The 25997-nt window shown below is 25.6% G+C and overlaps 1 protein-coding gene across 1 annotated transcript; it reads left to right on the top strand.

Moving 5' to 3' along the window:
- The first annotated feature begins 2820 nt into the window (after window positions 1–2820).
- LOC129981836 (vesicle-associated membrane protein 3-like) lies at window positions 2821–18288 on the top strand. Its single transcript, XM_056092859.1, has 6 exons — window positions 2821–2908; window positions 8931–9057; window positions 10185–10263; window positions 11522–11601; window positions 16451–16502; window positions 17905–18288. Coding segments are annotated over exons 1-6 (366 nt in total). The 5' UTR covers window positions 2821–2906; the 3' UTR covers window positions 17931–18288.
- The last annotated feature ends 7709 nt before the right edge of the window (window positions 18289–25997 follow it).

Raw genomic sequence — 25997 nt, forward strand, 5'->3', positions numbered from 1 at the left:
CGTATTTTCATAGATATTCAGATTGATCATAGATATGTATTTTCATTGATATTCAGATAGATCATAGATACGTATTTTCATAGATATTCAGATTGATCATAGATACGTATTTTCATAGATATTCAGATTGATCATAGATACGTATTTTCGTAGATGTTCAGATCATAGATATGTATTTTCATTATTCAGATAGATCATAGATACGTATTTTCATAGATATTCAGATTGATCATAGATATGTATTTTCATTGATATTCAGATAGATCATAGATACGTATTTTCATAGATATGCAGATTGATCATAGATACGTATTTTCATAGATTTCATATAGATTTTGATATTCAGTAATTTGTATACATGTATACATTACTGAATACAAAAATGACCAACTGTCTATAAACAGCTATGGGTTCTCAATTGAATTGAGGAGATAAAAATTTTTATTAATACCATCTAATTAAATAATCGAGGAAACAATATAGTTAAAGGATTAAACGTGTGCGGTCTTCGTAATTATATTCTCTATTTATCAAAATCCATATAACGTGATAACTTTTACAACAAACATCGACTATTCTTCATTAAATATATTTATTTATCTATTGAATATCAACATGAGAGCAAAATAACTACATCGTTAATGAATTTGATATTTTTTTCGCCACAGGGGAAATCTTCCATACATATATTTCTCCCTTCTTTAAATTTATATACTGTTATAATTGCAAACAAACAATCAATAAAGAACACGCAACATTTTTTTTTATGGAGATCCTATATTAAACATTTAAATACGCTCAATTTACAAATTAAACGGAAATAAAATGGAGTGATAATATGTAGTTAACTCTGTTGTCGCTTGTGCTTTGTTAACATTATAACGGATGAAATTCTATGTAAGAACCTATGGTTTCTTAATTTTTATCATCAAAATATTGAAGAGGTTCGATTTTTTCTATATAGATAAAATTAATTAGATGTTAATTTTTACTCTTTCGCTTCATTCAAATTTTAAAACAATCAGCTGTTATGGGAATTTTTGATTTTTTTTTTAAATGTGACTCTCAAATTTGCTAATTTTTTACATTAATTAGGACTTATCCATCAACATATGGTAAATATTTTGAAAAGGATTCTTAAGAAAAAGCACTTTTCAACAATAAAGCAAGAAAACTATTTTTAAAAGAATCTTGACTAAGAAATTTTAACGGTCACATAATCACTATATGACAGCAGTCTAGTACTTCATCTATCCTCGGACGATTGCAGTGCAAAATTATTTGTCAATCTTTATAAAATTAATGGAGGAATAATACCGTATCAGCAGAGCCAGATTGCTAAATGAGCAATGTAGGCAACTGCTCTTGAGGATCTGGAACTTTGTGTCACGAAGATATTCGAGATGTTTTGCCGTATTTTCAGAGTAATTTAATTTTTTACTTTCACTGAATCTACAAAGGTGGTCTACTTAAGCTTATTTTAATTAAAATCACACATCGATTAAATTTTGTTACATAATTTGGAATCTTATGTAAATTTTATATTACATTGCTTTGCAATTCTAACAGAAATATGTATATATTTTTTTAAAAAAATTATAAAGCAATTAAATAAAAAAAATTATATTATATTAATATAATTAAATAAATTTTAGATTGCATTAAAAAGTTTTATTATTCACTATTTTATAAAAAATTATTCTTAAATTTTAATTGAATCGCTTTTAATTTTTTATACACGATAAATATATACAAAACTTAATTTCTTGTAAGCAGTCTACAATTTAGTGTGATTTTATATTTCGGTTTGTGAAATCAAAATATGCTACTTTAAATTACTTATAAATATAAAATACATAATATGGATAAAAATACATGTAACTTTATGAGAGGGGGAGAATTGCCTAAGAGCCTCTAGAGTGCTGAATTAGATTAAATTTGGAACTAAAAATATTTATTTTCTTTATATTAGTATTTAATAACAGATTCTTTAATTCTTTAGGTCAGTAATTAATATATTTTAAATTAGTAATCAATAACGGAATGATATTTTAAAACTTTTAAGAGGTTGAAAGCAAAAATTGTATGATGCCAGAGTGTGTTTTACTTTTTCTTATTTTACACATAGAACAGGTAAACGAAGATGGGCACTTGGGTATTTTTGCTAATTTAAAATATAAAATATTTTCAATTGATGTGAAATATAGTCTTTAGAGATACTTGAGACTAGTAGAGAGAATAATATTGTTCTAGTCGCAATGAAATTTCGCTTTGTAGAAAAAAAACATTTTACAGTTAATTGTTTCAGTTCAATGTTTGTATTTATTACAATGAAATGCAATACTATTTTTATCAAAATCGTCCGTTTCATAAATACAGCGGTTGATATTTTATTTTATGCAGAACATTATTTTTCTCTTTCAAAATTTATAATTTAGTTATATCAAAATAATTGCTTACAATCACATGTTGTTTAATGGTTAATGCCAGATACAATTTTTTTATTTGATTATAAAATTTATTTTATTTTATTTGTTAATATAAACTGCTTTCTCAAAAATATATTATCAGACCGAAGAAAAATTTCTAAATTGGGTATTTACAACACCAACATATTTCTTCATTCAATATATTCACAATTACCACCATGAATCTCGAGTTTCTAATAACTTATTTCCACATAAAATACCCATCTAAACATCTAAAACTCCCTGGAAATCGAAAAGCTTCCCCGCCAGAAGGATTGATGGAAACGCGCATGCACTCTGCCTCGAACCTCCCATACCGCTCCTTCCCTCACCTCTCTGGAAATCCACCCAAAGTCACTGTCCACCCTTTACTACCCTCAAGGGGTTTCATCAGACGATTCTCATAATATTCTCTGAAAGGAAGAACTTCTCTCAAAGATGTAAGTAGTCCACCCCCTCTCTTTGTATTGTACTCGCATGAATATCTCTTTCGCTAAATGAGTCTCTTGGAACGAGAAAACGTGGAACCGGCGTAATTTGGATCGATTCTAAAACTGTGTGAACCTAACAGGCTGGCCGAAGTGCATAATCTCTTAGGGCATGAATTTTCCTGACTTTTAAACGGTAACAGATGGCTGGCGATATCTTTGATTTAAAACGGAGTTCCTACTGGAAATATGCCATAAATTGCTAACTATTTGGAGGGAAAAAAATCGATTAATTTTTGTGAATTTGTTTTAGTATGATTTGTGTTTAGTTGATATTTTCATACAGTTTGTTTTGTTTGAGAATTTGTAGTTTTTAATATCTAACAGACATGCGCATTATTTTGAATAAAAATTATTATTGATAGTTTTTTTGCATGTGTTAAATTTAAATTGAATGTAAAAATGAAATGCTGATTTTATTTACTAATATTATGGATTGTTCAAACTTCTATTTTTATTTAAGTTTTGTTTATATCTTTCTATAATTTTTTTTACGTGGCTGATTTCACACATGTTTAGCTTAGTGAAAGAAATGTTCTACTGTATCATAGTTCTTTAAATCCCTATTTTTACTCCTTGTAAAATTCATTATGTTCAAAATTATTTATATTTTAACGTAGAATACATAAAAGTTCCTATTATACAATCAATGCAAATTCAATTCGCTAATATGATTCCATGTGCATATTTTTTTTTATTTACATCAGAATTGTAATTTCAATACTGAAAGACTAAAAGAGTCAATTCTACTCATTGTATTATGAAAACATAAAGAGCGGCAGATGAATTTCATCGACTTTCCTAAATAATAGCTATTCTCACCTGCGACCTTTAGGCCTCGACTTAGTCCCTTACATTGCCCTTCTAGAGACAATCTTGGTGATTCGGAATTTATTTTTCGACTACTTTAAGCTTATTATTGTTAGATTGTTTTTATTGTTATAAATCTTGTTAGATATAGAGAAATTATTTATGACAGAAAAACTTTTACGTTTTCTTTTTTAAAAAAAGATTCCTTTATAAACATGTTGAATCATAAATTTGAATTTTAAATCGATTAAAAAAATCATAAAAAAATAAAATGCTGTATATTGGTGAAATTGGAATGGAAGAAAATTTGAATTTTGTAAATAATTTACTAAGTAAATAAATAATTTTTTGTAAATAATTTAATTCATATATAAAATTAATATATTTATATTAATTTTATATATGATATTAAAATTAATATAAATAAATATTATTAAGAAGAAATTACAAATCTTATTTTGTAAAATTTAATTTTGTAAAGCATTTATTCAAGTACATTTATTATGATACTACATTTCATCCAAATATATATCATTAAAAAGCAATTTTTTTAAATTTTATACCACTTTTTTTTCTAATAAATTACTTTATATAAAAATTTGGAATAAATGAAAATTCATTAGAGGGGGAAATTATAATGAAATATATTGAAGGATTTTTAAAGTAAATTTATTAAATATGTAAAAGTAACAAATCAATTTAATTTATAAAATAAAATCATAATATTTTAAACAGTGAATAAAAGCAACCCTATCATTTATTTTTATTATAAGCTATTATAGCAAACACAATAATTTTAAATATAAATAACAGATATTAATTAAATACATTAGGCATAAAACAAATCTTTGAAAATGAATTTAAAGAAACTATTTAAAAATGTAAGCAAATTATTCAGAATAATAAATTAATTAATTAAATGTGAAGTTCATTTGGTTTAATGCTTAAAAATATTATAAGCATTTGATTAAAAAAACATAGTTTATTAACAAATTAAATACTCTTTGTTTATATGGAAGAGATAGAGTCAGGCGAGTTGAAGCTGTCACCTATCAAATATGCTTTCCTAGTTCTAGTTTCTAGTTCGCTTTTTGCAGAGCAAAAGTCAAGATGTTAAAACATGTTCTAATGTTAACTAAGATGGTACTAGAAAAGACATTTGCCATATGACTTGATGTCATGTGAATTGACTCTATTGTCACCAATAGGAAATATATAGTATTAATTGTACCTAAAAGCATATTGATAAGAATCTTTTATTTCTCTCAAGGATCTGCAGAGTTTGATAGCTCGAAAGTTTTTATTAGCTTGTAGATTTGGAATTTATTATGTAATTCTTCATCATAAATGTTCCAAATGTGTTCAGAAATATATTATATTTATTCCATCATTCTAAATATTTTTAATGTTTAGATAATATTTAACCACTGCTTTAATTTTTGTCTTCTCTTTTTCAATTAAAATTTAATACATGCCTTTTTTCAAAATAAAATGATGGAAATTTTTTTAAAAAAAGGCACTAAATGCATTTTTATTTAAAATTTAATTAAACAATGCAACAAGAATAGGTAAATTTTTATATAACTGAGTTCGATTCATTCAGGCTAGATTATATACAAATTCGTTTATCAAAAAGTTTCAATAAATCGTCTGGCAAAATGGTGAAGAAGCATATAAATAGGATTCTTTCATATGTTAGCTCTGACTAAGGAAAAGAGTTTATTTTTTTTAAATAAATTTAGCATGAATAGTAATCTTAGATGCAGTTTTTTTCTCTGATTCATATTATAAATTTTCTCACTTCTATGACCGTCTAATAAATAACTTATATATTTAAGTAATTTTTATATTTGCCTTTTTTTATGCTCTTATAATTTCCAAAAAATATGACCTTGATTATTTAAATAAATTTTGAATATTTAAAGCTTTAAGTAATTTTTGGAGTAGCATTGTTCTTGTGTTCTCATCTGTCCAAAGTATATAAAAAGAAGATATTTACAAATTCGGTAATCTAAAACCATAAAAAGTTCGAAATATGAAATTCAATTATATCCAAATTTCCTTTACATTCACACAGTAACTTAAACACATAATAAGGTAGAGGTTGGATAAAATGTAGCATTTCCGTTTTTTACAAAAATTATAGATCGATATGAATTTTTGGACCAAATTTACAAACGGAAAGAGATATTTTTCATCATAAAAAGATTATTTTAAAATGTTCATATTTATATAATGATATTTGTTACATACGCGTTAATATTCATGGTGAATGCTATTTTAAGAATTTTTAACTGCTATATATTTTTATCTATTTATCTATATCTCTTATTTATATATATATATCCATTCGCACCCAAAGAAATATGAACATTGTCACTTTTTTTCCTCACATGCCTGCGCGGTATCTGATCATGCCAACAAAATGCCAAAAAAAAAAAAAAAAAAAAAAAAAATGCCAACTATTTGTGCAAAATTACAGACTGGACAATAAAATAATTTTGCACTGCATGATAATATTATTTTTAATGTTTCTTTAAATTGTGAGCATCGGAGAAAAGAAGCACAAAATTCTAACTAAATTATCATTATTACTAATCTAAATTAAAAATATTTTTTTCTTTTATTTTAAAAACGATATGACATTTTTCCGACTTTAAATTTATCGCTAAAGACAATCAAAATTACGAAATTGGAAAATAGTTTTTTTCTGGGGAAAAACAATATCCTAATTTCTGAATTGATACATTAGGTCGTTGAGTAAATATACAAAACCCTTTTTCACCACACTTTGTTATATAGTACAAATACGTAGTAATACATTCATTGTAGCACATATAGTACATGAGAAAGCGAAGGACATAACTCATCAGAAGTCTTAAGAATATATTTCAAAATAAATATTTAAAAAATATGAAACTCTCATTAATTTACTTAGTTTGAAGTGAATTTAGTTTAAAGTAATAAATCCTTTCACAAACACATAAAAAAAATGGTGAAATTAAAAAAATTTTAAAAAATGTATTACTGTCTGTTAATAATGTTTTTTACATGTTCTAATTATTAATTAAACCAATATTTTTATTATATCGGGGCTATACATTCTAATATCACTTACTGCATATCGACTTGCTATATATATCGATATATATGTTATAAAGAATGTTTAGTATTTCTATATAAAAAAACTCTTAATATTTTATAACTGATACAAGATTACAATAAAATATAAATAAAACTAACTGAATTAGGTAAGCTTTCAGTAAACTAAAAGTTTTTCTAACTTCTAAAAATTTCCTCAAATTACCACATAATTTATGCTGTTATATTAACAATAACTTAAGACAATGTTCCTCTTACAGGGAAGCCAATAGATAGTGTGAAATGAATTTAAAATATTAATAATAATATTAGTTATTAGCATTATCTTTTAATATATTCTATGCAAATGTTAATTGTTCAGAACAAATATTACTAAACAATTATTTCTGTTAGTGAAATTAATAATTGTTGAAAAGGACAGATTAGTGGGCAAAGAACTATAGAATTCAGTGGGTATGAATATGTACTTTGGAACAACTTTAAAAAAAATTAATTAATATAAATTAAGCGAACTTTTAGCCTTTTTTCTGCTAAAATTTCAGGTAAGATTGTAGTATAAAAATAATTTTTACATTTTTTAAAAAATTAAAATAATTTTTCTCATAAAGTCTTTTTAGTTTTCTTTCAATTTATTTCTGAAAACTTCCAATTATTTAAAAATAATTTTTGCATTATTTTCAACAATTTTTTTCATTGTTATTTAGAATACAAACAATTAAAAATAATTTGAACAGCTACATTTCTATGATATTGCGATATCATAGAATTTCATTTTATTTGGAAAGTCCCATAAAATAAACAAAATAGGTGTAAGACTTTTAAAATAACACGCCTTCAATCTCTTTCATTATTTCGTCTTAGAAATACTTTGTTGAGAGAATTATGAACACTAAATTATATGCAAGAGAAATTAATATGCAAGAAGATTAATAAAATTGAATAAAATTGTTATTTTCATTGACGGCGTTCTATAATGTTACAATGGCCCTTAAAAAAGGCCTGCAATTTTCAGTTAATTGAAAAATTAACAATAATGTAACGATCTAATTAACGGATAATATTTATAACTAAATCACTATCTTTTTTTAAATATAATTTTATAGAAAGAGTATAAAATAGCTTCATTTAATAAAAAAAAATTCCGCAGTTTAATAATAAATAAAGAAATTAACATAAAATAATTTCTTATGCTACATATTTAAGCACTGAAAGTAAACACAAAATTCTGATTAAAATTAACTCGAAATTAAATTTCCAATCTAATTAACGATAATTTCTGTTTTATTTCATCAATAATCACTTTTTTTTAAATAAAAAAACCTCTTTCACATGTGAAAATTTTGAAGAAAGGATTACTTCCACTTTACAGTACATTATCTTTTTTTATAAAAAATTTGCCAAATCCATTCAAATTTTTGTAAAGAATGCTGAAATTTATGAACAGAAAACAATTTAGAAGCTTTTATTATTTAATTTTTAATGAAAACTAATTAATTAGAAGATATTAATTTTAATTAAAATTTTTATATTGAAATAAATTTCTTCTGCAAACTTAAATTAAAGAATGAGAAAATAATTTTATTATTCCTTTATAAAATTTTCCAAAATTCATTAAAAACAAAGACAAAAATTATAGTGATAAATTATGAATCGCTGTTCGATAAGCTTTAGACTAATATTAGCTTTAAGCCAAAATTTATAAACTTTTTAAGATTAAATTAACTAGATTAAAATGAAATTATAATGCTTTAATTTTTCAAGATTAATTATCTTAATTCCTCCCATTGTATAAATGAAACAACTACAAATACAATTTATTTAAACACATGTATAAAGCATGTTATTTATTAAACAATTTTTACATAAAAATAAATTTCTTTACTGATATACAAACGATTTTTACATAAAAAATAAATTTCTTTCCTGATATGCAAACGATTTTTATATAAAAATAAATTTCTTTCCTTATTTGCAAAAACAAATCATTTTATTTGGCAATTCGTAAAAGTAAATTATTTTTGAAAAATGTTTTATTATCATTATTTTATTTCAAACATATTAGGTCTGGCACAGATGCTTACGGAGAAATGGAGCAGGGCAGTGCTCCAGTCCAACCACAACAAGAGGAGAATCCTCAAAAGAAAGTTGCCCAAAAGAGAATGCAAGAAACAAAAGCTCAAATAGAAGAAGTAAGATTTTAAAATTAGTTTCAAATAAACTGAAAAAAAAAAGAAAACCAAATAAGCTTTTTACTGAATTCATAAACAGAAAAGTTTAGAGAAAATTCGTTTTAGTAAACAACAATATCATTAATTATGATTAACTATGTCCCAAAATAGGAATAAATATACTATAAATTTATTTATTCACTATTCTACTCGGCATATATAAAAAGATATTTTTATACAAAAAGCCAATTATTTAAGTTATGAAACAGCTATTTATTTAAGCTATACGCAGACTAACATTATAAGAAAATAAGTAAAAACACATTCAACAGAATATTGTAGTTTATTTAAAATAATTTAATAGGTCGGTTAAAGAAATTGACGATTGAAATAAATGTAAATCTTTGAATATTTTTATTTAGAAATAAGAGAAGACAAACGGAAAGAAGGTTATCTAAAGTCAACAGAAACTGTATAAAATTAAAGTTATTTGTTCATTTTTCATTTGATGATGGTGGTTGTTGCCTGCTTATAGATACAGGTCTTTTACCTGTGTTTTTAGTAGATATTCATATCATAAAGACCCTGGACACTAAATATCTGTTAGAAAAGTGTAAAAACAGAAATGAATATTTACTATTTTCAATGCAAGAAGAAAATATTTATAAAGATGTTATATGGAAATATAAAGTTGCATGATTAAATTCTTTTTTACTCAATGCTTCAATTATATAATTACAAATAAAAGTTTTAGAATGAAAAAATTTTGTACACTGTAAATCTCATCTTTATATTAAAATAATTTTAAAGTTTCATTATAAAATTATTTTTCATTTAATTTTTAAACAGTCTCATTTTATTTAATAATATTTTTAAAAATCAAGATACCTGAAGATTAATCTGTTACGGTTATATACACGGTTATATTTTTTTTTAAAAAAAGAAGAAATTAAAGCTGAACAAAAAAGTTTTGAAATGTTTATGTAAATATATTGGCGTGTTTATTTTTAACACATTTTAAAACATGTTAAAAAAATAATACTAACGACATTTGAAAGAAAAAACATTAGAATTGTAAAATCATATTAATTTTTCCAAATAATTTTTAATAATGATAATTTTTCATTTAAAAATTTCTTTTTTTATAGGTTACTGGCATCTTACAGAAAAATTTTGAATACATTTTACAAAGAGATGAAAAATTATCAAACCTAGACGAAAGAGCAGGTAAAAATTGCTTATTGTAAGAACTGAAAAAAATATATTTATTTACAAATGGTTATCTAAAATTTAGAAATTTACATAGCGAATAAAAAAAAAATAAATAAATAAAAATGCAATTTAAAAAAAGCCTTTTTAGTAAAAAAAAAAAATACTGAAAAATTTTCTGTTCTTTTTTAAAGATCTTTTGCACAATGTACTTTTAACATATTTTTTTCGTATCTTTTGCATTTGGAATTTTTTAAACATTCGATAGTAACCATTATTTGAAAAGAGTCTGGAATTAGGATTTCAGTTTATTATATTATTCATTTTTTTTTTCTTTTTCGTCTGCTTGATTCAAGAACAGAATTTTTTTTTAATATAATGTCTAAAACATAAATATTTAAAAAAGCTATTTATTAGATAGAATTAAATGTTCATAATTGATGATGGATTTTTTTCCCCTGTTTAAACTGGAAATGACTGTTATAAAATTCATCAAACAACTAATCAAAAATTAAAATATTTATTTTCCGTGTCTGAAATCTTTCTGCTGTTCGCAGTTGTGAAAGATATTACTTCCATTTTCATCATTAAATTTTAGTTTAAAAATATAAAATACGAATTTACTATACTATAAAATACGAACAATATCTAAATAGAATTTTAATACTAATACTTTTCAAAAGAATAACTTAGGCGTAAATTTAAAAAGAAGCTTGATTGGAAAATGCTTTTACAAAATGTTAAATGTTCTTCAACGTTTATTCAAAGTTAAAAGAAAAATTAATTATAAGTTATTTTTGCATTGCTTTTAAAATAAAAGAAATGAAAGAAGAAATTCCTTTTTTTCATTCTACCTTGTTTTTTTCGGATTAATGCATTCAAAACTTTCATGATTTCTAATTTATGTGCATGAGTATATTTCTTAAATTTTTATAATCATATATAGATGACTTTTTTTTACTGGATTTTATTCATTGTAATTATTTTTTTTTAAAAATGTGATGGGCAATTAGGCGAAAAATTATGTTTCTATAGAAGTTAGGCAGACCAAAAATCTTATTAATATACTTAATAAAATTTAGTATCGGTAGAAAAATATTCTATGTTTTTTTTTTTTTTTTCTCATTTAGGTTTCCTCGTAAAACATCATAAGCAAGTTTTGCTTATGAGGCTGATTAAAAAAGGCAACCAAATTTTAAACATATTACATGCAATGTAAACTGAATAAAATACTTACTTTTGTGAAAAATAACTTGAATTTTTTTCCTTCTTATAGATGCGCTGAAAGATGAAGCATCAGAATTTGGCAAACAAACAGGAAAATTGAGACGTAAATATTGGTGGAAAAACTGTAAAGTATGGCTTTAAAATATTTGTATTTTAATGTAATGAAGTTCTGAGTTTGCAGATATTATAGTTTAGAATATCGATTTAAATTTACAGTTATTAGATATTAGCAGCTTTTGACAACCAGTTTGATTTACAAGGAATATTGATTGTGTATCATTTCAATTAATCTCTTATGGCATCATTTAGTGTTTGTGATTCTCTCCACAAAGCAGAGATTAAAGATTTTTTATGACAGAGATTAAAGGGCGTATTATTTTAATATCCGTACACCTGCTCTGTTTATTGTATACATGAACCTTCCATGTGGAATCAAGTCCCATGATTTATATCTATCCGGTTAATCTATTTTAAATGCAGGGGTAATTGTTTTTTTGCGTAAATGTAGTTTCACTTTCTTGCTCTACATTTAAACAGAGGAAATAACAAACAAAATCTTTCTTCCATAGTTTTTAATAATGGAAGAACATTCCGCGATTAAATATTTGATGGAACAATGGAAATTATTTGAATTTTTTTTGCAAAAGTGAACACTGTTTATAGAAATTATATAAAGAAATATTTTTTTAAAAAAAAATGTCAAAATTCAGAAAAACAACTTTATGGCAATTAAATTGGAATAGTTAAAAAGACATTTTTAAAAAATTTTTAAAATCATTTTTAAAAGTGTGTGTGTGTGTGTGTGTGTGTGTGTGTGTGTGTGTGTGTGTGTGTGTGTGTGTGTGTGTGTGTGTGTGTGTGTGTTGACTGTCTACAGGTGAAACCATTTAACCTACAGCTACCAAATTTGATACATATATATCTTGAAAGGTGGAATGTGCATCTCGAAACACTTTTTTGGCATCTTAATTAGATTTTTAATTGATTTAAAACAAAGCAGAGTAAGTTGGCTTTTCCCGCAATAACTTCCGAAAATATTATTGCACAAAAAGGAATTTTACACCGTTTCAATATTTAAAAATTTGTTTTTTTAATGTACCAATTCAATTGTTGTACGAAATGTGACAATTTCTTTTTTCTTAAAATTTGCCAACTTTCCAAACTAGATTACATTATTGCCCTGAAGTTCAGACCGTTTCCATTGCTCTGAGTGTAAAATAAATTATCGTTGCTTTTCTTGATTACACAATAATTTATTCGATAATGAAGATTGTGGTCTGGGTGAAATGACTTGAAGACACATGTTGTCTTTTATGGGGTTTATTGGTAACATCAACAACAAAAGGCACATGATTACACCATAGTGTAGTAGGCCTAGGGAACTACACATAAAATTTCTCAGGAGAGAGAGAGCCGAGATGACACTCCCCCTAGTACGGGAGTCAAGTTCGCTTCTACTGGAAAAAAAAAATACTAAACAACAACAGGGAGACCACATTATACATGATAGGCAGCTAACTCCGCCCAGGAAGATCACGTGGTTAACACTTCGTTCTTAACACTTAGTACATGCCTTTTTTTCCATTAATATCTATGTAGTTTACAAAACAACAAAAAAGTGAAGTTACAATACCGCGAAATTTGTAAGATAGATGAACCACATATTTATGCATTGATATCATGGGCTCAGCCTCCATTAGAAAATTTCATGTCCACAATGAATGGAGAATGTGTAAGGCAGTTATTTAATGCCTGGCAATATTCATAAAATCTTGAATATGAAGTTATATCTAACGATTTATCCAAAATTAAAGTAACCAATCTCCCCAGATAGTCAATTGCCCGCTAAAGGTGATTAATAGTGATGAATTTACTATATGGTTCAGTATGTGTGAAGATACAAATTCAATTATTCTGTTCTGTATTAAATAGGATAAAACCAGAAATCATGAAGATTCTTATAATAGACCAAATTCAAATGCTTTCAAATAGTATAAAAATAAATATATATGTTGATTTCAAATTATAAATAAACATATTTCAGTTGAAAATATTGATAACATCACAATAAAATATCAAGAATCGAGATGTTTATTATTAGTGAATCAAAAATCGCCATTTTATTTAGAAAAACTATTGCGCGAAAACAAATCAATAAACGATAGGCTTGACGATATTACTACTAGTATTATTAATAATTATTAAAATTCACTCTTCCTTTAATGAATCCACTATGCCATTTTTATGACCCGAGACCATTTGGAATGACAGTTACCGATTTAAATATCGATTTTGTCTTCTCGCGATGGCTCAGAATTATATGATCTTTCCTCAATATCCTTTATATAGCTTCAAAGAATTATAATCTATACTTATAATAAAGCTCAATGTGTGTGTGTGTGTGTGTGTTGGCGCTCTACAGGCCAGACCATTCAACCTACAGCTACCAAATTTGGCACCTTGGTGGCCGGGAATGTGCACCTGGGGGTTATTTTTTCGAATTTTTAATTAAAATTTTATTTATTTAAAAATTAAGCTAAATTTTGGCGTTTTTCTGCTATAACTTCCGAAAATACTACCGCACAAAAAAGATTTTTACATGAAGTTAAAGATCAAAAATTTATCTTTTAAATGATACCAATGTTTTAACCTTAAAATTAAATTTCTATTTTTAATGAATTTTTAAATAAATATTTTAACTATATTTTTCAACAATTTATTTCGTACAAAATAAAAATAAAATTTAAGCTGAACGAGCACGTTTCGCATTCATGTTAAAAAATTAGCTTTTTTCAAAGTGTTACCATAACATTGATTAAAACTCCAATTAAAAATAAATTAAGTCTTTTTGGAAATGAAATCTGCAAAAATATAATTTTCGGCACGTGTCTGTAGGAAATGAAACAAATATGAAATATTATTTTTTCTAAAAAATAAATTCAAGAAAAATTACTTTATCATCTTTTACACTCTCTATATTAATAATCCAATAAATCAGTTTTATTTTAAGGCAAGTTTTGTTTAATATGAACAGGATATCCATTCAAATCAGGGCCACACAGCTAATTTGTAAACCTTTAGTAAGACACAGATCTGCTAAAATGGTCTAAATGGAAAAGGATTATATTTTATGTAACTTGATTCAATAAATGCTCTAATAAATAACGAATTTCCGATTTTACATAAAGCTTCTGCTGTGGAAATCACGATTCACAAAATGTTCTTGAAACACTAATATTTGAAATAAAAAGAGTTAATTTCCAATCAACTAAATCAATCGCTTAAACTGACTGATTTAAGAAAATTTGAATATCACTATTCAATAAAAAAAGGATAATTTTAGATTTTCCATTGGTCGTTTCAAAGAAAATACGCCAATCAGCGCGCAGGTTTCTCAAGATTAATTGGCCTAAGATTATGAAAATGTTGAGTTTTTCTAAATTTTTAACATTCAGAACTTCATAAATCAGTCTTAGTTGATCGTGGAAAATAGAAACATTCATTCATTTATTTAAAATTTGCTGTGTCCAGAATATTTCTCAGAATATGATACCTTACTGCATTAAATTTAGACTTCATAATTTTTGAAATATATTTATAGGCTGGAACAAAATATTATTATTGATTTCATTTCAATCCTTTTCAAAGCAAAACTAAAAACTGAATTTTATGCTGAATCTGAGAAATTTTTGTTGAATTATTTTTTGAGATATTACATAAATTATGAAAAATATTTTGTAGTTCACGTAAGACTTAAATACCGAGCAATTCTGCTTGCAATACTCATATTCGATAATAATAATAATAAATAAATAACAATAAAGATGATAAATAAAATAAAAAGCTTGGTTTTATTTAAAAATATCTTTATATTAATTGAAATTTCATCATTTCCACTTTAAATTAGAGTGGTTTTACCGGAAATGACAACAAATTAGCAAAATATATATAGTAAATTGAACAAAACGATCTAAACAACAGTATAAGTTTGGTATGACTATCAAAATTTGAAGATTAAAAATGTTTTCTTTGAGAATCTATTAAGAGACCAGTTACTTAAAATATTTAATTGAAAATTGTAGCGAGCGGTAATACTGGCTAACCGGCTGGTCGCCAAAGGCGGCTAGTAATATAATAAATCAAATCCAGTAGAAGATTTCACATTTTATCTAAACCAAACAGGTTTGGAAGTGTATAAAAAAATGACACAATTATTTAATTCGCACACTTTTATTTAATTTGTTTCACACTTGCGGAAACGGAATTTTGTAATTAATTTTTTATTGATGTATTAACGTTCTAAAATCTCACCTTTTTCGAGATTCTTATGAAAAAATATTTTTTAATATTTCTCCAATCGATTACAGGTGCCATCTGGTGTTGAATTGGGGAAAAATCGATTTAGATTTTCGTTATATTTATAATAATAAATGTGTTAAACATTAAAAAAACACAAAAATGAAAATGTTTAAAAAAGAGTTGAATAAATTTTATTATTGTCCTAAAAATAAATAAATTATTTTTCAAAAATAAAGACATTAAAAAGCAATCATACAAGTGTTCGGCGCTCGAAACAATATTACAAATAAATCAAGCAAAAACTAATATAAATAAAATCCTAAAATTTCTTTTAAAAATTAAATACATTATAAAGGTACAAAACTCGAATTATTCTCGAGTATTTATATCAGAGTTTCAAGATTTTTGAGGTTTATTAAGTATCCGAAATATTTGGATAAAAAAAGAATTTTTTTTTCTTTCTATTTTTTAGGACCCTAATAAATGCATATTTCAATTTTATATAGTATATATATTTATAAATTTTTACCCTTATTTTAGCATCATAAAATGTTTGTAAGATCTTGCAGTTTGGTATTTTAATCTGAATTTTAGAAAGATGCAGGATAAAATTTTGTTGTTTTGTTGTATTTTCAAGTTTTTTCAATGGTTTAATTATTTGCCATTTTCTCTTTTCCAGATGCTTGCTATTCTTATCGGCATATGTTTCGTTCTTATTGTAATAATTATTGGTAAGTAATCTACAATTAAAATTCAACTAAATTGTTATAATTAATTTGACTTGTGATTCATGTGACTTAAGGATCCAATTGATTCCCTTTTACTCTCTGTTGTGAACCAGCAAAGAGCATCTTAAAATACTTTGAGAAAAAAAATATTAATAACACATTTGTATCACTCTTTAAGCATGCACGGCATGGAAAAAATTTTTCTTTCTGCAATATTCTCTTTGAGCAATTTTATAAAATATCCAAAAAATGGAATATTTTATAAACTTACATGAGGAATTTTATATCATTTCTCGGCGATAGTTCTCCAGAATATTTGCTACAGTACTGGATTGATATTTGAAAGAGCTGAAGCAAGATTTGGATTCTTTAAACAAAAAAATGTTTAGTTTTTGAAATGTAAAACAAATATACTTATCTTTTTTTTTTATATCCCTTTTGATTTTTTCTTTTTTTAGAATGTGATATTTTCCTTTTTCAATTACTAATATCAAATATTAACTGGGAAGGTTTTAAACTCCCCCCTTCTTTTCACATTTTCATGTCCGGTGTGAAATTTAAAAAAAAAAATTTTTTAAAAACTTGTGAGAGGTAAATATAACACGGATTAAAATTTTCTTTACCAAAATATATTTATTAATTTCAATAAAAGAAACCAGATATTTTTGTTACATTATTTTTAGGGAGAAGAGTCTATACAAAATTTTAACTTTTTTTCTGAATAATGCGAAAATAAATTTGAATCTGAAAAAAAAAATTTCTAAATTTAATCTAAACAGAATCCAAAATCAGGTTATAAAAATAGTTTATATATTAATTTTTATTCCAGATTTATTTAGAACTATATTTTAAAAAATTCTAAAAACATTGAGGCGAAATGAAAAAAAAAAATAATAATAATGATAATAATAGCTTTCTTAAACTCTTAACAATTTTCAGCCTTTTGTAATTGTGCCCAGGTCATGTGTGCTAGATACTCCACCACAATCATATCTCAAAATTGAGCCAAGAATAGACTGAACTCTATTATCTTAAAAATTATACATAAATCTTAAAATATTGCTAATAAAGATTTAATTTTTATCTTATTTCATCATATATTTTATATGTGATATGACTGTAATCACGTTTATCATGTGACAGTAGCATAGTTTCGATTGATTCTATTAAACTTTTTTTTCAAACCGTTCCAAAATTAAATAGAAATCGTTCATAAAACATAGAATGTAGAATGAAATTTCAACATTCCATTCTCTTTTATAGTGAATATTTAAATGTGAAGTTTCATAGGCTATTTGTTGTTCAGTTTACAAAATCGTTTGGTGTTTATTTTATATAAACACCAAACTTATTTTATATTTTGTTGTGTTGACGTATTTTTTCTATGACATTTTTTTCCTTCTAGTGTGGGCAGTTTCTGTTGAATCGTAAACAAAGAAGACATCTTTGAAAGTAGTGTTTATACTCTCTATCTGTGTAAGAATCGAACGTTTGTGTATGTTAAAAGGGCACTTCTTATTATTGCACTTTTTTCTATTCTCTATAATATATTTACATATATATCCGTCAATTAAGGAACTGTGATAGATATGTACTTTATATTTTATTAATGTATTTAACTCTGTATTTTATGTCGCAGTGATTTTTCAGGGATTTGTATTTAAGTAAATTTATTTATGACATAAAAATTAGAAAAACTTTTAAATATATCCAAGTCACAATGAAAATAAATGATAATTATCGGTAATAAAAAAAATTATCAGAATTTTTCCTAAAAGAAAGAGAAAATATTTTTAGAGAAAACACAAGAAAATTCTAAAACTGTTTTGAATAATGTTAAATCCAGCGCCATATTTAAAATATATAATTTCTGGATTTAAGCAATACTTTTTTTGAAATCTTTTTTAATTACTGTAATTAAAATTTATAACCTAAACAAGATAATAGTGTAAACTTTTCTCTAATGTAAACATGCATCGAAAGTTCCAAGATAATAATTTTACGAAAATTTTTATTATCATTGAAAAAAAATTTATAATACGCATATACATATATAGATTTTCTGCAATGTCTATAAATAAAAAGCATTGGAAATTAATTTAAATAACTGAAAGAATAATATCTAATCGTTTGATAAGAAATATTTTTAATAAATTGATTTTTCATAACTATTAAAGTTGAATGATTTATTTTTAAACTGAACTTTATACTGTTAAAATTATTCTATAAAAAGTCATGGGAAATGGCAAAAAAACGAAGGAAAAGCAAAATAAAACTCGGAGATAAATAAATTTACATACATTATTCAAACCAACGAATCTTTTTATCCGTGGCATTGAATTAGAAAAACGAAAGAATATTTTATATGCGAGTGCCTTTTATTTCTTTTTCATTGCCTTAAATATAATGAAATAATACATCAGAGATATTTATTTAAGTGGCAGCTACAGAAATTTTTCTATTGTATTCAATATAATTTCCACAACTGTTTGAAAAAAAAAAATTGAAAAATTTGATATTATATCCGTCCGCATAATCTTTAACTATGTAAGGAAAACTGTTAATTCTGGTATTTTGTGAACAAAGAAAATGCATAGGAAATAAATTGCACTATTTAAAAAAGAGTTGCAATATGTTCAGCTGCTTGATTAAATGCCAGAAAGCAATGCTATGAGACTTATCTTTGCTTCTGCTAACACAGTTATCGAACCGAAATAACTTTGCAAATTATGTTTTCCAAGTAGAAAAATAATTTTAAAAGCAATAATCAAAATTTTTGTATTTCTCCAAAATAAAAGAGGATCAAATTAACCCTTGTAGGCATGATCATTTGTATCAGTTTTTAAAATGATTAAAATGAGTCTGCTTAGTTTCTTATGGTAATTAATAGCGATAATTAATCTTGAAAAGCATTTACATTATTAAAAAAATGCCTTTTTTAAGGCATGCATTAAACACCAGATAGCCAGCGTTCTACACGTACAATGAATCTAGGATAGTTAAATTTATAAATTAACCCTTTCTAGGGCCGTGGGTAGTATGCTTCCCATCAAATTTATCAATCTTTGTATGAAATTATGTAGGTTGGCATAAGTTCTGACCAATTTTTTTAGTAAGTCAGAAACTTAGATGCTTCAGTTCTTTATCTCAGATAAAATGATGTGTCTTGATTTGTTACTTAATTATTAATGAACCAAATTAATTAATTAATCAAATTAAATTTATCTAATAAGCTAAATGAATCTCTTTTCATATTCTAATTTCAAGTCTAAAAATATTTTAACATAATATGACTAGAAAAAAATGGCCCTTTAAAGGGTTAAATAAATTTATAAATTTATTTAACCCTTTAAAAGGCTTAATAAATTTATAAATTTATTTAATTTATGATAGACTCGTATGATTTATTTACATGTATTATATTATATTATTTATTCATTATTATTTATTTTATTTTATTTATTTTATTTTATTATTTATTTTATATTATTATTTATTTTATTTTATTATTTATTTTATTTTATTATTTATTTGTATAAACTATTTATTTATATTTATATAATAGACTCATGTAACATATATATGAATCTATCATATATGTTATAATTTGATATAAAAAATTTGGGTAATTTATAAAGCCTTAAATATTCTATTGATACTTTTTTTGGCTAAGAATTCTTTCCACTATGATTCACATATTACACATTATTCATATTTTCATTTTCATAGATAATTTTTAATTGAATATTTATTTAAAAAATTATTTAAGTATATATGATATTTTTATTCAGCGGAAGATATTTATCATTTTTAGTTTATATCACTCTAGGATTTACCTCTTTTTGAATAATGATTACTAAAATAAAAAATTTATTATTTTTTATTTCAAAATTTTATAAAGCTGATTAATAATTAACTGAAAGTACAATTTATCAATTAAAAAATCATCAAAGACATTTGAGTCAAACAGACTACGAAGTGCAGTTGAATTTGCCACGCTCTCATTTCGAGCCTTCAAGTAAAAAAAAAGAGGAATGAATTTCGCAACCAGTTTCAGAAAATATTTCTAAACTATATTCTAAAAGCATAAAAAAAATCATTATTGCATAATAAGTAGTCTTTTATGCAATGAATTGGATTCATTCCAATTTTAAGCTTTTAAACTACCGACACTCGGGTGAAACTAATGATAGAAAATCAACAAAATAGGAGTTGGTTTCCAGTTCCAGTATAGCTTCCATTTCATAATCCTCTTTGATGAAATATATGCTTTGCAACTGATAGCTTCTAATAAGTGGCTAATGCATACATATCTTTATTATTTTATCAAATAAACGCGAATTATTGAATTCATTGAGGTTAAAAGTGGCATATTTAAACATTACATCGAAATTATTGACAATTAAGAATTTATCTAAATATTGAAAGACTGTACCTATTATACAATGATGTAAAACAGTTATTTTTTTAACAAAATAAAACAATTGGTGATATTTAATACAGCCACATTTATTTTTACTATTTTCATTTGTCTCATCAACATCTAGCTATGAAATTTACGAAATATCGTTTTTTTTTTTTTATATAAAATACACAACGAATTTCTGGTATTATGTAAATATAATGTTCCTAAAGGAAAAGGTATTTAAGGAAAAAAAATTAATGTACAATAGAATATTTATCAATTATTTTTTCATCTCTTTGCTTTGAATAACAATCAGATTGAAAAAAAACCCCATTATTTTTATTTCAGAACTCTATAACGTTTTTTGTAAAATAATGAATCGTATAGTTTTACCCTACGTACATTTACTTTAAATATATTGAAATGTAAATAAACGTAAAATAAATTATCTCTTACTTCATGGAATGTCAATTCGCCACATTTTAAATATTTCACCTTGCGTTATATGCATAATTATTTTTAGATATCGTTTTCTATGCATAACATATCCTTGCATGGCCTAATCTTGATTATTTGTGACATTTATTTGAACTGTGATTTATTCGTTTAGCTGCTGTAATCTTAGCAATTACAAAAAATAAACCTAAAACTGAGAAGAAATTTTTGAACTATATTTAATATCTAGGATTAGAATTTTAAAATATTCTGCAGTTATATACACATAATTAGAAGAATATTCTATTTAAAAAAAATTGTTAGATAGTCCTTAGCAAGTAGAAATTTACTACTATCGAATTTGAAATTATTGGTGTTAAATATATGCTGCTTGTGTATTGTCTTCCATATATATTTAAATATGCATTGCAAGTTTTATATTTACAGTTTTGTATGTGCTTTGATCTGTTCTATAGTTTCATACTGATAAAATATCATATCTTATTCTATGCCATATCTTATTCATAAAAATATATTACTAGTGACTTGAATGTGAAAATTCTCTAATATTTAAAGTTTTTTTATAATTGTTGATTGATTTTTATCAATGTGAACTTCATTTAGATTGAATTGTGAGAGTTTTTTTTTTCACTTTTAAATACTAATGCTTATGTAATACATTAGAAATGTACGAACAAAATATCCACATAGTAACGTTTTCAAAAAAAAAAAAAAAGTTGTGAGATTGAAAAAGTGTGAAAAAAAAGTTACTTCTTTTATTTCTACTTACTTTTGTTTGTCTTAAAAAAATATTTGTTCTTAAAAAATATCTACAAAATTATTTTATTAGAACAATTTGGATAGATTTTGAATATCCGTTTCCTTTCTTCTGCAGAGGTTTTCTTTTTGGTAGAATCATTTTACTACTTGGTACAGTAGACTCCCGATTATCCGCGGAGCGAATTATCCGCGCCTGCCGCACTGTTTTTTTTTTTTTTTTTTTTTTTTTTTTTTTTTGCTTCCAAGCAAAGAGAAAATGCTTCCAAAGCAAGAAGCAAACACAAATGATTGATTTCTTCAAAAAGGTGCAGTTTTACATTTATGCTTTTTTAATTACATAATACATTACAGCATTAAAACACTACATATGTATTAATTTTTCTGTGTATCCTTGACGCCTCTCGTAAGTACAAAGCACTTTTCTGATTTCATTAACAAAATGCATTTTAGGTTAGTTTTGAGTGATATACTAAAATATTAAGCGTTAGTTAAACATTTCCTGCTGCTTATTTTACGTTTTATTGTACATAAAACGATTTTTCAAAGTTCGAATAACTGTTTTCTCTTTTGTTATACCCGTTTTTAGCTTTTTTCGGATTATCTGCGATTTTTGTTATTCGCGGAGGCCGCGCCACCCAATTTCGCGGATAATCGGGAGTGTACTGTATATTCATTTTTGCATATTTTTTGTATATCAAAAAATATTCAAATTCTATCTTTATTTCTGATATCAAATTAAAACTTGTTCTTAAATTTCTCTTTTTATTTCTCCTGCTCATTTTTTTTTTCATTTAATGTCCTTGAGATATAATTTCGTAATATTTTTTACTTGTTAAAGCCTATATCACATTCTGGTCACTGACAAAATTCTGTGTCTTCCATCATATATTTCTAAAAAAATTGAATTGAGCAATTTACATATATTTTTATAGAAAAAGGAATTATATTCAAAACTCAAGGAACAATTTTTTTTCAGAAAAAATAAATTATGTAAATCATGGCGATATTAACTACAAACTTACCCAACTGAAAAAATGTATCTTGGCACTCTGCCAAAAAAAAGGGTAGGAAATCGAAATTAATTCATATATGTCAGTGGTTCCCCAAACGATGGTACTTTTATTGTCCCAGAGCTTTTTAAATTTTCTCCATTCTCCTTTTCAAGTAGGAAACATTTCGCGTTCCAAGTTCTAGGAACATTTTGCTGAGAATGGCAAAATGGATAAGCAGTTTTTTTTTAATGAGACATTAGTTTATGATAAATAAATCTACTATTTGGCCACGATCTGCTGCTAAGCCTTTTAAGGCCGGAAGATTATTTGAATCAGTTGTTATTTATAATTAATATCATTTGCGCTTAATTATGCATCAAGAATATTATAAAATTAACTGCATGTTTTTAATTTTTTTTAAAATAATAGATATAATTTGAGAATGATTATAAAATTATTCTTAGCTGGGGAGCCACTGCAATAAATTCATAATGTACAAATTTGATGAATTTTCAATTTTCATCACACCTATTTTTATGATAACTTTTTAATTACTGGACCGCTTCTGGTTAGCTTCGCCGCATTTTCAAATCCTGCTCTTTTAACTAAAATCAATAGCTATTTTGATGCTTATTTTAGTTAATATTTACATTTAAAATATTGACTAAATAACATATAGAAGAAATTCTGTTTGCAGAATTACATAATATAAATTTGTAATTTTTTTTATTATTATCATTACATTTATCCATAGTCCTTAATAATTTATAAATATTGTAAACTTGCAGGTATGTAATCTAAAAAAAAAAAGGTGAATAAAGCAATCATTAAAGAAATAACTTTCATTTTAAGATTTATTATAACGCTCCAATTATCCGAATTCCAGCTATTCGGATCAACAATCATCCGGATCGTTTGAGAGAAAGAAAAACTTCCTGCGTAAAAATCGATAAAAGTAGCGAAACAACTGACTTTGAACAATATTTTCAGCAATAACATTTTAATACATTATGCAAGTAAACGAAAGAAAACATTATACCAGTAATCATTAAATTAATATATTATAATCAAATTTCGTTTTCTTAAGAGTTTTTTTCATGGGTTTCAAATTATCCGGATAATTGATAATCCGGATTGGGTCTGATCCTTATTAAACTGAATAATTAGAGCTCTACTATACTTGTATAGAATAAAATTAAAAATAAGTTCCAAACGTTTGAATTTTTGAAAATTTTTATAGATGTTTTGAATTGAGGTTAGTCTATTTAATGAAAAATATTATAGGATGAGAATTACTCGTATTACCTTCTCTTCAATGAAAAGTAATTCTTACTCTAGTTTTACAGTAAAAACAGTATTTTTCTCTGTCATACAAATATGAATGTGTATGCATTAAATATTTTTTGGAAATTTTCAGAATTTTTTCACTGTGATGTTCTCTAATTTTTCTCGTATTTCAATGCCTTTGATACAAATGAACTAAGTTTATCTTACAACGAATAGATTGAAATATAAACTGTGAAGTTTCAAAGAATATTATATAAGATATTTATGTGTCTTTACTTAAAGATTTATGATGTGATGTACTTATTATTGTTGTGTACAATAAAAGTTGTGTAATTAAATGCGTGTGTCTTTTTTTTTTTTTCACATTTCAGGAATTATTTCATATAACATTATTAATGATGCTAATAGAAAACCAAAAGGGTTAGTCTTTCCAAAACTGTCTCGCATACTCTTTAATTAAGGTGTTAACTCGGAAGACGCTTTGCATGACACTGAAATATAGTAGTTGCGAAATATTAATCTTTCACGTGAATTTGGAATTTTTTATATTGACGTGAATTTAGAATCTATGATATTGTTACGAATCCTTGATGCGGCTTCCCAGCATAGTGGGTTCCATGGGAGATCCCAGAGCTTGACGACAAACTTGGCGCCCATTTGGCGACTTGGCGACGAATTTGGAAACTTTGGCGCCAAAATAGATTATACCAGAAACATCGAGAATCTTCCCGATCTGTCCAGTAGGAACGGAGATACGCCTCGAACGTTCCTGATTGGTTGAGAGGCTTCTAGCTCCGCCCCCTGAGACCTATAAAAGGAGCTGCAGCTTCCGGGGAGTGACGGTGAATTGAGTGTGAACCAGTGGTGAATTGAGTAGTCGGAAGCGACAGAGAAGAGTAGTCGTGGACCAGTGGAGTCGTCGTAGTCGGAACCGACGGTAAAGAACTGGCCTTCCAGAAATAAGCGGAGCAGAGACGGAGTGAAGCTAGTGCTGACCTAAGCTGTGTGCTACTGTCTGCAGTAGAATCTGTTGTATGCTGCACGTCTCGGCTGAAGATAATCGCCTTCTGTGCTGTATATAGTTGTCGTCTTTGTGCTGTCCTGTGTGTCTTCGTGTAAATAAACATCGTTGTTTTATTTTCTACTGCCGCCTGGTGATTGAGCATTCTTCACACCATATAACTTCCACTATCCAAACGAACCCCGGAAATTCCGTAACAATATGATCCTTTTCACCTGTTGTGGCCATTAATCCATGGTATGAGGTTAATAGTAAACGAAAAGTGCTCTGTTTCAGGTGCAATTTCCTTTGTAAATTGAAACAAAACCGCACTTGTATTCACAAAATACCATACCAAATTTCATAAATTTAAGCCATTGCGATTTTGGAGTCATCGTGTTTTCATGTTTTTGAAAAGATGGACAGATAGTCCATCCCTTGTTGGAATTTACTGAAAGTAAATGTCTACACTGCAGATTTTAAATATGTGTACGGAATTTATATATCCAGCTTTCTTTGCGCTGTAATTATTGTGTTAACTTCTATTCGTACAACCGGATAGACAAACTTCCTCAGAACGGATTTTGCTCAAAACTTGA

The sequence above is a fragment of the Argiope bruennichi genome, chromosome 8 (genome assembly GCF_947563725.1).
Source record: "Argiope bruennichi chromosome 8, qqArgBrue1.1, whole genome shotgun sequence".
Classification (NCBI taxonomy): Eukaryota; Metazoa; Arthropoda; class Arachnida; order Araneae; family Araneidae; genus Argiope; species Argiope bruennichi.